At 41.1% G+C, this 15,619-nt stretch overlaps 1 protein-coding gene across 1 annotated transcript; it reads left to right on the forward strand.

The window, feature by feature from the left end:
* Positions 1 to 85: 85 nt before the first annotated feature.
* On the forward strand, positions 86 to 15,619 carry GRSF1 (G-rich RNA sequence binding factor 1). The gene is made up of 10 exons (XM_074950435.1): positions 86 to 388; positions 1,876 to 2,029; positions 3,044 to 3,199; positions 5,111 to 5,254; positions 7,508 to 7,643; positions 10,860 to 11,044; positions 11,188 to 11,312; positions 12,774 to 12,909; positions 13,168 to 13,251; positions 15,090 to 15,619. Exons 1-9 carry the CDS (start codon positions 86 to 88, stop codon positions 13,224 to 13,226), a joined length of 1,398 nt encoding a protein of 465 aa, XP_074806536.1. The 3' UTR covers positions 13,227 to 13,251; positions 15,090 to 15,619.

The raw sequence follows: 15,619 nt of genomic DNA on the forward strand, positions 1-15,619 counted from the left end.
CCCCGGGCCACCTGGTGTCCCCGCCGCAGCGCATGTGCCGGGCCCGCTCCGCCCCCGCCGCCGCTGCCTCGCCTCGCCGCCGCCCATGGCCGGGACGCGCTGGGTGCTGGGCGCGCTGCTCCGGGGCTGCGGCTGCAGCTGCAGCAGCTGCCAGCGCACCGGGGCGGCCTGCCTGCCCCTGCGCCCCGCCGCCGCCTCCGCCGCCGGCCTATCCGGCCTCTCGGGCCGCCGCCGGCTCCTGCTGCTGCTGGGGGCGGCGGCCGCGCAGAGCCGGGGCCTGCAAGTGGCGGTGGCCGCCGGCAGCTTGCCCAGCCCGGCCGGGCCCGGGTTCGGGGCCTTGCGGGGCCCGCTGCTGCACCAGGCCCACCCGGGGCGGAGCTACGGCCAGGTACGATCCCCCCCACCCCGCGCCGGCCGCATAGGGGGTGCAGGCCCTCGGCCCGCACCCCCTTCCCCGGGGAACCTCCCCCCATCCTAGGGGGCGCTGCTCCCCGTTTCTTGGGGAGGTTCCCAAAGGGCCCCCTGGTTGACGTCCCGCCTTCCCCTTTCTGGGGGACCCTAAAGGGGGGGTAACTGACTCCTCGATCTCTGGGGGATCTTGTGGGTGTTGCTTCATCCTCCCCTGACTACCCCCTGCCCCCCCAGATCTCTGCAGGAATTCTCTGCCCCCGTCCCCCGAAATCTGCTCCCTTTCCTTCAGTCTGTAGGGGGGTGCCCATCTCTAGCCTCTAGAGGGGGGTCGCTCCCTTTTCCATCAACTCCCCCTTTCCTAGGGTCACTACCTGGGCTCACTGTCTCCTCCCTGGCACCCACTCTGAGTGATATAAGACTTTCCAGGGGGGAGAGGGGCTGTTTTTTCCCCCTCATGTTCCTGTAGGTAGCACCCAATCTTTATTGGCCACTGTGTCTGTTTATACCTAGGAGGTCCGTGGAAAAGCCATTTATTGGAGCCCTTACAGGGTTAAGAAGAAATTCTTGTCACCCTTGGGAGAACTCCCTTACCCAGTGTTGAAGGTCACCTCTGCTGCCTTCTCCATCGTGCCTAGGAGGGGAGGACATTATCTGAGATGTTAAATACCCAGTCTCTTGTCAAGATAGCAAATTAGAAGTCACAGACTTTTTTTGTATAAGTAACTTCTCTAAGAATGCTATCATTCTGTAAAATGACTGTGAACTATTGTATACAGGGCTTTTTTCCCCTGTATTGTGTCTAATTTCTTGAACGCTGAGATTTGTGTAAGAAACTTTTTTTTAAAAATGATTAATTGCCCAAATCTGCTAGATTTGTAGCATAGCATAAAATGGTTTTCAGAGGAAGGTCTTGTGTATCCTGTTGCCATTAGGCAACTGGCTCAGGGTCCCTAAAATTAAGTTTCTCATTACTTGCTTAGCTCATTTATTTCACTATTCCTTCCATGCTCTCGGTGAGGAGTGTGTGGACTTTTCAATCCTATGTTTCAGCTTAACAAAAAGTAAAACGTGGATTTTTCACAAAAACTGGGTCTGTGTTTGAGTTTGTAACAAAATATGAATAATCTGAGTAGTTTTCCCTTTTCTTCCAAAGATTTCAGGTACCTCTCAGTCATTAGGCATGTCTGTGGTGGAGACCATGAAAAGCAGACTTTTTAAGAAATAGTTTTTTTTGTTTAAGACACTTACTACTCCTGGGACTGAAAAAATCTGTATAAGGAGCAATCCTACAGTTTGACTGGGTAATCTAATAGACTGTTTTTATCTCTGTTTACTTCTCTGAACTGCTGGTGAGAGCCTGCACAATATTCATTTAATAGTTGTAACACAGAAGGGAATGATCACTGAAACAAGTAGTTGAGCAGCTGTAATTCTTAAAAATAATACTGTTTTCCTTTTTCAAAGGATTTGAGTTCCTCATTTCAAGATGAGTATCCTCCACTCTCAGAGTATGAACCAATTCCATCCAAGACTGGAGAGGAAGATGATGTGTTTCTTATCCGAGCCCAAGGATTGCCATACTCTTGCACTGTTGAAGATGTGCTTAGCTTTTTCGCTGGTATAATATCTGGTTTTATACAGAGATGTGATGTGGTTGAATGTGTTTTTAAATATTAATGATTGAACCTAAAACTTAAATCCTGTGTTTACCGTTCAGTTCCATTTTTATAAGTATTTGATATGGTGGAGCTATTTATTCTGTGTTCAGTCTCTCTCTGTCTCATAAGGGTACAAATTAGGGCTGTTAAGCGATTGAAATAATTAATTGTGATGAAAAAAATTAATCCTGATTAATCACACTGTTAAACAATAATAGAATACCATTTATTTAAATATTTTTGATTTTTTACATTTTTCAAATATTGATTTCAATTTTAACAGAATATAAAGTGTACAGTGCTCACTTCATTTTTTTATTACAAATATTTGCACTGTAAAAAAAACAAATAGTATTTTTCAATTCACCTAATACAAGCACTGTAGTGCAATCTCTTTATCATGAAAGTTGAACTTACAAATGTAGAATTATGTACAAAAGAACCCTGCACTCATAAATAAAACAATGTAAAACTCTGCTTAATTGACAGCTCTCATACAAATAAATCATTTAACTTTATTTTTAAAGTTATATTTTAAAATACTCATTTGAATTACAAACTCAAAAAATAAAAATTTGCCAAGCAGGTAAGGCCTTGATGCTACAATCTGATCCAAGTGGGTAGATCCTTGCATCCGTGCAGAGCTCTGCTGACTTCTGTGGCCCTCCATATGGGTATAAATGTTCACCTGTTTAGAACAGATTGTATGATCAAGGCCTTAAATTGATAACCAGTCAAAATTAAGGCAATGTATGATCCTAGTTGCGTGTATGTGGAGATAGATAGATAATGGCATCTGTATGGCATTTACTGTCCTGTGTTTGATATACTGTAGTGTGCTGCTTGGGTGAAATTTTTATATAGGATCAGAATGTTCAGTTTCGATTGGACCAGCAGATTATGGTAAGGAAAAAACACAATAAATCAATACTGTGTTGTTTCTTTAACCATGTCTTTTGTGTGTAACTTCCTAGACTGCAGGATTCGAAATGGAGAGCGTGGGATACACTTCCTTTTAAACAGGGATGGCAAACGCAGAGGAGATGCTTTGATTGAACTAGAGTCAGAACAGGATGTGCACAATGCCTTAGAAAAGCACCGGAAATATATGGGTCAGCGGTACGTGGAAGGTATGTGTAATCCATCTGTTTTGAAGATAACCTACATATATTAAAACAGGCGCAGAATATTTCGGAACAAAACTAAAGTTATATACTGTGTGGGAAACAGAGGGAAAAGTGTTGTAGAAGTTAAAAGGACTGAAACAGTAACTACAAGAAATGTGATTGTGGTTGTGAAGATTGTTGTATATCAATCAGTGTCAGCACACACAGTTTTACTATTTAGTACCTATAAGCAAAAACCTTTAGGCATTGTTCAGTGTTTTTTTTTTTTTTTAACAACTCTTAATTCTAAAGAGGGCCTGGAGGGTAACTAGAGTGAAAGCTAGCTTCCTGTTTTGAACTTTATTTTCATATATGCTTTCCCTCTCTGCTCCCAAACTTCACCAAAACCAAATGAATCCCCTCAAAAGCTCAAATACCACATCTTATCCCATGATTCCATTTTATGAAGAAGGTTAGGCAAATAATACAAAGAGCTTTGGAGAGAAGGGGATTGAAAAGTCATTGTTTACTCTCCAAGAATTTCCTTACCTTTTTTTGCTTGTCATTTCTCTGAAATGGATTTACATACTTCAACCTTTTCTCCTCCTGTCATTCTTCCAATAGAGCTGTTTGGAAAATGTATTCTTTTCCCATGGAAAATATCAACAAAGAACACTTTGTTTTTATCAAAATTGTCCACAAAAAATCAAAACCTGAGACACTTTGTCCAAAAATAAAAACATTTCATTTTTGAAATGCCTCCACAACCTGGGTATCTCATGCTCCCATCTTCTGCTATAGGCTGGGAATCCTGGTTGGATTCCATCTTTCATGATGCCTCCCTCATCAAGAGGGGAGGCTGTGATGCTGTGCATCATGACATTCATACTGCTGCAGGGCATTATGTATTCCCAGGGAATTCTGCACCAACAGTTCTGCGCACAATATTTTAAAATTCTGCAAAATTCTACATATTTTATTTGTCAAAATAACCCACTATAATCACGCCAGTTTCAATTATTTTGGTAATTTATTTCAAAATACCTGTTAGCAAGCATGTCTGTAACAACAGACTACAAAAAAAAAGACTCAGGAAATGTTTTCTGACCAATAGATTTGTTACTAGGCATATTAATACAGAATGCTGAGTAATTCATTTAAACTAGCATACAGAAACATATTTCCTGCACCCCTCAGAAACAATGCAAAGGCTTGGGGGAGTCGGGGTGACAGGGGAGCCAAAGGAGATGGAAGTAATTGCTGGGAAGAAGCTTGGGAGTGAACCTGAAGTGTGGGTGGGAGAAGTATGGAACTGGGTTTTGGGTTTTTTATAGCGGAGGAGGGATTGTTAAGGAGTTGGTGAACCTCCCCCATGCTGACCCTTAGCTTCTCCCATTCAGCCAGGCACATCTGCCCCCACCCCATGTGTCCCTGCATCACCACTCCCTATTCAACCAGGCATATCTGCACACGTTCTCTTGTAGCCCTGCACCTTCACTCAGCCAGGCATAGCTGCTCCTGTCTTCATCTGTCCCTGTGCCCCGATTCAGCCACCCCCATTCCCACACTACAGGATCTGTCGGTTGCTGTGTGGCTTGCAGGTTTGAAGGGGATTCCTTTCCCCGTCACATAAGTTTCATAGATTCATAGAATATCAGAGTTGGAAGGGACCTCAGGAGATCATCTAGTCCAACCCCCTGCTCAAAGCAGGACCAATCCCCAATTTTGCCCCAGAACCCCCTAAATGGCCCCCTCAAGGATTGAACTCGCAACCCTGGGTTTAGCAGGCCAATGCTCAAACCACTGAGCTATCCCTCCCCCCATCGTAAAAGTTTTTTAAACTTCTCGGGAAACCCAAGTGAAAACTACAGTTAAAGTTGAAAGAATCCTATTGCAGAAAATATACAGTCTAGTCTTGTCTTGTATTCTTTGCAGTTTTTGAAATACATAATGAAGATGTAGATGCCATATTGAAGAGTCTGCAGTCCACTTCATCCCCTGCAGTTAATGATGGAGTTGTACGCCTCAGAGGCCTTCCTTACAGTTGTACTGAAGCAGACATTTCAGAGTTCTTTGCAGGTGACTTAAGACCTTTTTTCTTTTCAGCTAATATCTTCTAAATAATATCTTCTGCTTAGCTGATGTAAATTTGAGTTGTAGAAATTTTTAAGTGCAATATGGTGATGTCGTCTTCTCCTGCTGTCTGCAGGACATGTTGATACTTATGGCTCTCAATTACTGGGCTAACTGCACCTCTGACCCTTCCTGATCTGACTGCACACCTTCTCAGGTGTGGTGGCATCACGCAGTTTTCCCACTCTCACACCGAGCCTTTGGCTGCAGTCCCCTGGTACTAACCATGATTAACTGAGCAGGTCCGATTTAAATTCAGAACCTGCTGCCCTCTTCCCTCCAAGGGCTGTGACCAGTGGTATCCAGTGACTAGACAGCCTTCTTAAAGCAAACTGGTTCATGGAGTTTAAGGCCAGAGGAGATTATTAGATGATCTAATCTGATCTCCTGTATATCACAGGCCACCAGCATCCACATGCTAAATCCAGCAACCAAAATTAGACCAAAACGTTACATCCCACAGGAGACTACACCACTGTGTGCCACAGGCAGAGAATAGGAAATCAAAAGCATTTCAGAGAAAAAGATCTTAAAACAATAAACCGACTGTACACTTGTCTGTCAGCCTTCTGCATGGGAACACTGGCAGGTCTAAGCTTCCTGCATGACACCCCTACATGACACACTCTGCCCTTAACTCACAAACCAGTTCACCCCTTTACTTCAGGCAGTGTGTCATCCTGCTCAGTCTTTTGATCACCCTTCTTCACAGCTGCTAAGTCATTTTTAACAGTTTTTAACCCTTTGATCTTTTAGCACCCAGCCCTGGTAAAACAAGTCTTGCAGCTCTGTAGGAAACAAAATAAAGTATCCTTGAAGTCAATATCTTTGCTACTGTCTTTCCAGTGTCTACTGGGATGTGCCCTCGCTGAATTAAACCAATATAGGTGTATAATAAACCTTTCACTAGCCCTACTATATTTACACAGTCTCTCTCGGTCACTAGGTCACCTACAGTATTAACACACACATACACAGCAACTCCACATCTGCTGCTCTGGCATCCTCAGAAGGCAATAGTGCAGCAATTACAAATTCTGCCGACAGCTTCTAGAAGAGCGAGGAGCAGCACCCATTAAGACTTGGGATGCATGCCCACCATCAAAGCAGAACAGAATCCTGTTGCTGAGGGGTGGCCCACGCTGATTGGGGAGAGAGTTGACTTCCCTTCTGGGCTCTGCAGGATTGGCTTTCTCTTTGTAGAGCCAAGATTAGGATGAAAATAAGATGAAAAAGTTAAGGCACATAATAGATAAAATGGTGCCAAAATGAAATATCACCAACGGTATATTGTGCACCTCTTCATAATGTGATCACTCCTTTCCTATGTAGTTTGAGCATTGAAATAGTTAACAATGTTGATATTTAAATGATCCTCACTAGTTAACACATGACTGAGAGAAATGTGAACTGTCAAATTCATGAAAGCCACTGTTTCAGGCTGTCTGCAAACTCAAGCAGATGTTGCTGTGTCGCCTTCAAAATGTGAACAGACTATGTTTAAAGTCATAACAGCTAGATAGGTACTTACTAACCAATATGATGAAGGAGAACAAGATGACAGCCCTCCAGGAAAAAATCAGTTGAACAACTCAGCCCAGCCTGGTCCATTTCAAGCCTTGGTTTAGAGTTAGCATAGAGGTTTAGAAGCTCTAGGGTATATCAAATATCATGATTATATCTCTGGCTTCTCTAAAGTGTGGCAGGAAGGATTGCACAGGGGAAAAATTAATCATTTAAGTATGGTTGAATACTTCCCCTGACTTCTGCGTGGGCTGGTAGAAATTGAGAATAAGTCTGACAAAATGAGCACCTGCCAGCTGTTGAGTAGGGAGAACTTGTTCATGTGCTTTAGGTCCTCTGTCCTTAAACAAAACAATCCCCAACAGAAGAATGTAGAGAACTGAAATCTTGTAGTAATCACTTATATTCCCTTTGAAAACTCAGGCAGACCAACATTTCCGAGAGGTAAGCTCATATAAAAGTAAACTTTATGTACAAATCAAGGAAAAGGTAGAAAAGGAATAAGTTTTTTAAAAAAATCCAAAACGTTCAGTACTTGTAATATTTCCAGTTCTATTCAGGGCAGCTTGTTAGTTCAGAAGTAGGTAAGTTTTCATCTATTTAAAACAAGAGAAGGAAAAATGCATATGCTACAGCTCATATAAAAAAAAATGTTTTTCCCCCCCCCCCCCAAAGGTTTGGATATAGTTGAGATGACTTTTGTCATGGATCAGAGAGGAAGAAGGAAAACAGGAGAAGCTTTTGTGCAGTTTGCAGCACCAGAAATGGCAAATCAAGCCTTGTTAAAGCATAAGGAGGAAATTGGGAATCGGTATGTGTTTCAGTGTGGTTAACTAAGTGTTTTACATTAGGACTTTAAGGATACAGAATAATTTAAAGCTTGTAGATATAAACAGTGAACAAACATAACTGTGTTCACCTTTTTGTTGCAAATTGTTCATTGACAGTATGCTCTTTCACTCCCCCTCCTTGCCTTGATTACCTTGCTTTTCATTGGGTGATGTGTGTATTACCCCAGCCATACATGCTAGCATGAGTGTCGTTTGAAACATTTTGTACAGAGTGGAGACTTCGTGAGATGTTTTGATGTAATATTTAGGATTCTTAAGGGAACTGGATGCCTTTCATTAGACAGTGAAGGTTAAAAAGTTTCTGGGAGATGTAGTCTGTTACTCTGGCCTAATCCAGGATTCTGGCTTTAACAGTGCCCATCTAATTTAAATGGGAACATTATGGAATAATTTTGCAGGAGAATGGGTAAAGCATCTGCTGGACTGGGATAGTCTTTCCAAGGCCATTTTTTTGATGCCTGCAATTGGGTGGAATCTGGTGCATGCCAAATTAAAAAAATTGTTCTTCTGAAATGTATTTTAAAGAGGTCTGAGTCATTCCTGTCAGAGGTTATCCAGACAGTATCTAGAGGGAGGAGTAACAAACTGGGTTGTGTCTGCTTCCCCTTTAATTAGAACATGGCTTAACAAGTATATTCCATCTACTAAAATTTTCTTAATGTTTAATATTTTTCCTTCTGTTTAGTATTTGTAGATGGTTGCCATAGCTACCTTTTTCTCTGGGTTTTATGTTAACCTATTTTCACCTGTAAATCATACTTGCTAAAACCTCTAGCATCTTTGGTCTCCTTTGCATTTCCTGCACTGTATCAGTGTTATCTGTAATGAAGAGATCTTAGTTGTATACAATACTAAGCATGGCTTCACCAAAGTGGGATTGTTACCTCAGTCATTGCATATAAAATCCTTATTAACACATCCCAGGAAAACTGCTTTTGCTTTTTGTTTCTTGTAGTTTCAGCATACTGCGAGCCTCTAATCTGACATCCCTCTTCTCTTCTCTTCTCTCCCCTAGATTTTTTTTTCACATTATTGCTTTCTGTGTCCCCAGCTGTAACTAGGAACAGAGTAATTTAGCAATTGTGGTTAAACACTATTGAGGCCAACTTTACTCTAACACTGTTTGGTCCAGCCTGTGTGAACAGGACCAAATCATGATTTCATTACGTTCTTAATAAAAGGGTAACCTAGACAGAGGCCTTGGCTATTTTGTGATAACTTTCCCCTCTTTCATATGAATGGGGTCCTATTAGTATTCCTTGATATTGCAGTTCATCTTGGTCCGTTTTTCTGGAACTTTCTATTTATCTAAATTGTGTGTTATCCCATTAATTTTCACTCCATTCTTTAAAAATTGGGCCCCTTGGCAATCATCTTCCACTCTGTTCTTGATTCCTGACTAATTTTGTATAATCTAAGTTTCAGTTATTAACTATGCTTCCTTATTAATATTTCCTTGTGTTACATCTAATAGCACCTTAAATTATTAAGAGAAAGGACATTCTAAGTGACTTTCCACAGTCCATGCAGCTTGCATCTCTGTTTAGCCACTGAAAATAGAATAGATGGTTTATTTTTCAGCACTAGTACAGTGCTGATCCACCGGAATTCATACTGCTACAGGAGAAGTTCAAGTTTAAAAATAGCATTTTTTAAAATGCAAATTATTATTTATGCAACAAAATGTAAATTTTGGTTCTGAATTAAGTTGATAGCATCCTTTCAAACACTGAAGTAGACTCCATTTAAGAGGCCACATCTACACTACCCGCCGGATTGGCGGGTAGTGATTGATTTATCGGGGATCAATTTATCGCGTCTAGTGTAGATGTGATAAATAGATCCCCGATCGCTCTGCTGTTGACTCTGGAACTCCCCCAGGGTGAGAGGTGGAAGCGGAGTCCATCAATCCCGCACTGCGAGGACGCGAAGTAAGTGATTCTAAGTCGATCTAAGATACGTCGACTTCAGCTACACTGTAGACTAAAGATCTTGTCCGTACCAAATTGATGTTCTATGTGGCTTTTATTATCATGACTGTTGCACAGAAATGTGGTTTGTCTCTTCTCTGGTGGCTCCTAATGTCCCTGGGCACCATCTCTGGGTTCCCCATCTTCCTGAATAGTCTTTCTTGTCTTTTAGGAGCCCTTCTGAAGGGGCTCAGCACTTTTGATTACCATTTTCATAATCTCAACACTCCCAGTTAGGTGCTCTGGGATTTAGTGCTGTGGATTGCATGATACCTAATAGCTTGTAAGATTTAAAGACCCAGAATGGCTACAGGCTTGCTTCGGTCCTTTTGATGGTTTTATTCAGGTAGAGAATTATGGAAGGAGGGACACAGATGTTGGTGCATTTGTTCCTTGAAGGATGAGGGCTGTAATTTTACAGTAGATTTCAGTTAGGATAAGACACTTGTCCCTCTTATGCTTGCATCTTTTACCCTGATTAATTTGATTCTGGATCCTTTGCAATTATACTGTTTATGGCCCTACCAGTTTTGTATCAAAACCTCAGTATTTCTAGGTAAACTTTAACTCAACTCTAGACAGGACTGTACTGAAAGCTTTAACGAAATTTAGCTGTATGAAGTCAGTGCATGCCATTAGAGCACCACAGTTCTACTTTCTTCATCTGATACAATTGTTTCATCTCATGCTCTTTGAAACTGTGTGCTTATGTATGGATCAGAACATTATTTTCTTCTACACGCTTTCCTAACTTATTCTGCTATTTTTAGTACTGAATTGGTCTGTAGGAGTGCTGCAAATGTAGCCACCCTTCAAGTGGCTACATAGTCACATAAGTGTTGAACAAACTGCAGGGTTTTAGAATCCCATTAAACACTTGAAATCACTGTGACCATTTTGGATTTACTCCGGAGAAGCAGCAAGTAGTTTCTAAAGCTTTAAAAGATTAATTTTAAGTTGCAGAGGCAGGCTTATTTGGTGCAGTTGAAAACTTAACTTTAAAAAGACTGTCCAGAATTCTCTGCTTCTTAATGAATGTCATGCTAGCTGCAAGTTGTGATGTGATTTTCAGCTCCCACAAAGCAGCATCCAGTAGGAACTCTGGTAGCACGACACTTGAAAGTAATTGAACATTTTTGAAAATTCAGTATTCTTTCTATGGGTGTGTAGGCGTACCATGTAATCCTTTTGCCTTTTTAAATCTAGATATATAGAAATATTTCCAAGTAGGAGGAGTGAAGTTCGAACCCATAGCGGTTCGTACAGGGGGAAGAAGATGAATACTTATCCAACTGCTAAACTGATAAAAGAATCTGAATCAGTCTTTGAAGAAAATGAATTGAGTGAGACCCTAGGACCAACAGCAGCTTGTGAAAGTGAAAAAGAAAATGGTGAGTTCTTGCTTTTTTGTTCTTTGAAGCTCCTTTGCATATACTCTTGCTTTTGTCTGCACTGTGTACACATGCATACAAACCATTTTTATGGAAGAGTGTAATGTTGCAAGTACTAACGCTGCTTTTGTTCACCTGTGAAGAATCTTATAGAGAAGTGATTGAAAAGCCTCGGGATGCTTCAGAATTCGGGAGTACCTCATCACCGCTGCATTTTGTCCATCTGAGAGGTCTGCCTTTCCAAGCTAGTGCCCAAGACATTGTAAATGTACGTTACAGTATTGGTGACTACTTAAACCCTGATTACACTTTGAAGAGTATCAATCTTTTGCGCTATAAATAATTTAATGCTGCCTAATTTCCAGATGGATTGCATGCGGAAACGCAGGATGTTTTAAAGAGTTGAAAGGACAAGATTCAGATACATTGTGGGGGATGGTAGGTGGGAGCAGAAGTCAAGGGATGGGTGGGTAGAACAGGTTCAATAGCCAATTAAATCCTTATAGTTAAAGTGCCCCACTTACTACTGTAAATTTAACTTTTGGTAGATGCACATGCAATTTCTGCCTCGGAGTGTGAAAATTCTCAGGCCTAAAAAAATCCTCTAGCTCTGTTACAAGTCACTTGGCTTGTGGTATCTGAGGCTGTAATAGAGGTCATTATTCCATAGCCGAGTCCTCCGTCTTGCTTATTTTATTTAACATTTATGGTTCAGTAGAGCCTAGAGGCCTCAACTAGGTTGGTGTGTCAGTGTGGTAGGCACTGTTCAAATGGTCTGTTCTAAAGTGCTGCCAGGCCTTGGTTTTGTGCTAAAGTATTTGAGCTAGTACTGCTATTAGCAAAAGGCTAGAGCATGGGGGAAAGGTAAAACTAATTTGAATTGAAAGAGCACCAAGAACAGCAGAGCGTGAAGCTTCACTAGGAGAATATTTTTGGGTAAAGATGTTAAAATAGACGACATGCTTTCTTCTCCCCATTCTGTCTTGCATGTGTCTTTTGTTAAGAGAACGATAAGAACAGATTTTTTCAATATCTTAAGGCATACCACTGTGGGTGACTGCTCTTGTGTACATGTTCATGCCAGATCTTTTAAATAAACTTCTCTGCAGATAAATCAAAAAATATTGTTTTAAAACTGAATGGGTTTGATAAGATTTGTCCAATATAACCAGCATTTGTCCCCATGTTTAGCTGTAAGCATGGCTATGCAATCGATACAGCTGAGGGGTTGTTTTTTCTGGTGTGTGGGGGGAAATAGTTAATCTAAATAGAGGTAGGAGACATGGCGTTTATTCTGACAAACAGGACACTTTTCCATGCAAGGCGGTGAATGTCGGGGCACATGAGCAAATTTAGTCAAAAGGGTTTTTCGAATAAAAAGGGTTCAGATAAATATGATTGTGCTTATCTAAGCAGCAGCAAATTTAACTGACCATTTTACTTCAACTTGGGTATTCCCTTTATAGTGAGAAACCAAGTTGTAACAAAATGGTCAGCTAACTTTGATGCTGGAAGGAATCTTGTATATAAGTGGAAGAAAAATGGTAACTGACTGTAAAACATTTTTAATTCTATCAAATAGGAGTTCCCAAGGTTCGTTGAAATATTAACACTGCAATAAACTTGTAGAATTAAACTGCACAGCTTACCTCCTCCCCATTGCTCCATCTTGCCTTTCAGTTTGACTCTTACCTGCTAGCCATATATACTTAGGTTTTGTTTTCTTTAGTTTTTTGCTCCACTGAAACCTGCAAAAATCACCATGGAATATAATTCCAGTGGGAAAGCTACAGGAGAAGCAGATGTACATTTTGAGACTCATGAAGATGCAGTTGCTGCTATGGCTAAGGACAGGTCACACGTGCGTAAGTAGTGCTTGCATGTCTTTTCTGCTGTGCAGTCTTGCTGTTGAGCCCGGTAGTGCCAGTCATCTGGAACATCTTGTCAGGCCTTGAGCTGTCTACTGATCATGTAGTACAGAGTACCTTTCAATGTCTAGGCCTTGAATTGTTCAGGCCTGAAATGTTTAACTCTGCTCAGTGTGACTGTTGCATGCACTATACAGGCTTACTTTTTTGTTGTTGTTCAGAAACTTTATAAACCATTTTGTAATTATTCCCCAGAGCATAGATATATTGAATTATTTCTGAATTCATCTCCAAAAAGAAAACAAGATTGCTAGTGACAGTGGCACAATCTCAGACTAGGTAAGTGTATTAACTCCTTCCCCCACTTGAAATGCACGCTGTTTCCAAAGATGGACAATTTGACCCTTATTTCATAGGCGTACTCATATAGCACACTGCCTGTATGCAGTACTTCAGCTATTTAAGACAAGTAGCTCAAAATCAAAATCTAAGTCTAGACTGTTCAAACAACCATACCTAAAGTTAAGCATCTAAATTTATAATGAATTTCTCAGAGGTCTTATTTCAGGCACCCAAATTTGAAAATTTTGACCTAAGGACCCCATCCAATTCCTGTTTAAAATATTCTTTTCCTTAATGGAGTTGGATCAAGCCCTCATTTAGACAACACTCAGTGAAGCATGACAGAACTGAGTGGGATGGTGTGGCACATCAGACTCTTTATAGCTGGACAGAAATTGATAGGACTCTCAGTTAAGCAGTGAACTTGTGCTGGAATTCAGATTTTAAAGTGTCATCCCCCCACTCCCCCTTGCCAACCCAAATCCACTGATTCTCTGATTACTGTGGAAGGTGAAATGAAAGCCTAGGCTCATGAGTTTCTCAGTTGTGGAACTAATTTTTGTGAGTTATGTGTACCTGAAAAATGTATTGACCATTTCTACAGCAGTGGAGTGCCATGAGAAGCAAAACTTGTTCAACATTCTTTCTTGGTGACATGGGTGATACATTGCCTACATCATGGGTGATGGAACTGGGCAAATGAGAGAATGTACGTGAGGGAGCAATCTTGACTTTTTTGATCCAGCCTCCTCTGAGTCAAGTGTTGTTGCCACTGGCCAGGGTCAAAATTTGTTCACTTAAGCAAACGTCTTTTAAGGCTTTTCATGATAACCGCTGGCTTTGTCAGTCATCCTTAAAAAGCCCATGTTGTGGCTGTGCTTGGACTGTGAGCCTGCTACATAAAGTCCACCTGACAGAGACCATCATGAGCTTTGTTCAAGCATTGAGGTAGAAGAAAGCAAGATGCTCCACAGGAGCATAATACTTAGATCAGCTGAGCCAAGAAAAAGGGGTGGAGATTAAACACATGCAGTTGAAGTTGTTGCCTGCAGTGAACACCTGGGGCTGCTGTCCTGCTGCAGGGAGATTGTCCTCAGGCTATAGGGCTCCGAGACACAATTGTAGATTCTTCCCTTAAGTGTTTTCTGCAAAATATAAATGTTGGCTTTATTTTTTTAAATTATTTTTGATTGAGTAGAACTTTAGACTATATTCCTTGCATAGAAGAGTGTTCCCATCTCTCCCCCTTCACTTTCCTAGTGTGATCTCTGTAGCAAATGCAGTGGAAGATGGAACCCACTCAAGTGCTACATTGATTAGGTTAGAGGTAAGAGACTAGTTGAGTTTCAAGGCTTTGATCTTCTTTGCCAAGTGTAGCAGACACTTATCCCATGCATAACTTGAAGACCATCTCCAACACTGCTTTTTGTTACTTGAGGAAGCAGTAACTGTTCTACACTTGCACTACACATCTGCTGCAAAGTCTGACAGGAGTATTTAGCACCATCTATGACCTCTTTAATGGGCATGCTGGTGAGCAGTCTTATTGAAAAAGGGTTAATTTGCAGAGCATGATTTGGTTTAGCTCTGGGCTTGGATCTCCTCCAGTTCAGCAGACTTGTCAGAGGGCCTGCTTATACCATTTTAAAGAGCTGCTTAATTTAGGTAAGCTTTGAGCGTTCCTGACAACTTAAGAGTTGTATTAATTCTCGTTGAGAGTAGAGAACTCTCAAACACCACTAGGGGAAGGGTGTTGAGGTGGAAGAAAAAGTTAGCATTTGCCAAATGAGAGCTTCCGATACCCAAATCTAACATTTTTTCCTCTTTCTTTTCAGAATGAAGCAAGAACTGTTTCATTTGCTCATCATTCTTGGAGCTAGAATACAGGTGCTCCTGTTCGGTAGCAAAGATAAACCACAAAGGACATCTTGTTTTTCCAAAGGCAATTCAATCTGTATCTAAAACTATTCAGCATGGGTTTGTGTAGTAAAGCGCACAATAAATGGTTTTCACACTGTGGAATTTGTCTGTAAAAACAGAATTAAGGTTGATTCCATAAACTGTCCTTGTATTACAGTAATTGTTACAGTACAGGCTGGGGTAAGTTCTGATCTAGGTTGTTGCTGTGACTGAAATATCACCTACTTGTTGCATTACTGTTCAACAGCTTATTTTTGACCTAAGCTGCTTAACAGTTCTTAGTAGGTAAGAACCCTTTGTTTATAGATTCCAGCAATAGTTGAGCACCCTCTGAACAATGCTGTCAACTTAACAAGAGCCTTGTTACTCATAGCTACCTCATAGCTTTGTATAATTTCAATATCCTAGAAAATGCTTGGAAATGCAAAAGCATGGTAGAGAGAGT

This window comes from Natator depressus, chromosome 4 (assembly GCF_965152275.1).
Source record: "Natator depressus isolate rNatDep1 chromosome 4, rNatDep2.hap1, whole genome shotgun sequence".
NCBI classification, from domain to species: domain Eukaryota; kingdom Metazoa; phylum Chordata; order Testudines; family Cheloniidae; genus Natator; species Natator depressus.

Coding starts and splice junctions, on each gene's coding strand:
- GRSF1 (XM_074950435.1), top strand. CDS start 86: ATGGCCGGGACGCGCTGGGTGCTGGGCGCGCTGCTCCGGGGCTGCGGC. Junction 2,030..3,043: donor TGTGCTTAGCTTTTTCGCTG/GTATAATATCTG, acceptor GTAACTTCCTAG/ACTGCAGGATTCGAAATGGA. Junction 7,644..10,859: donor AAGGAGGAAATTGGGAATCG/GTATGTGTTTCA, acceptor TTTTAAATCTAG/ATATATAGAAATATTTCCAA.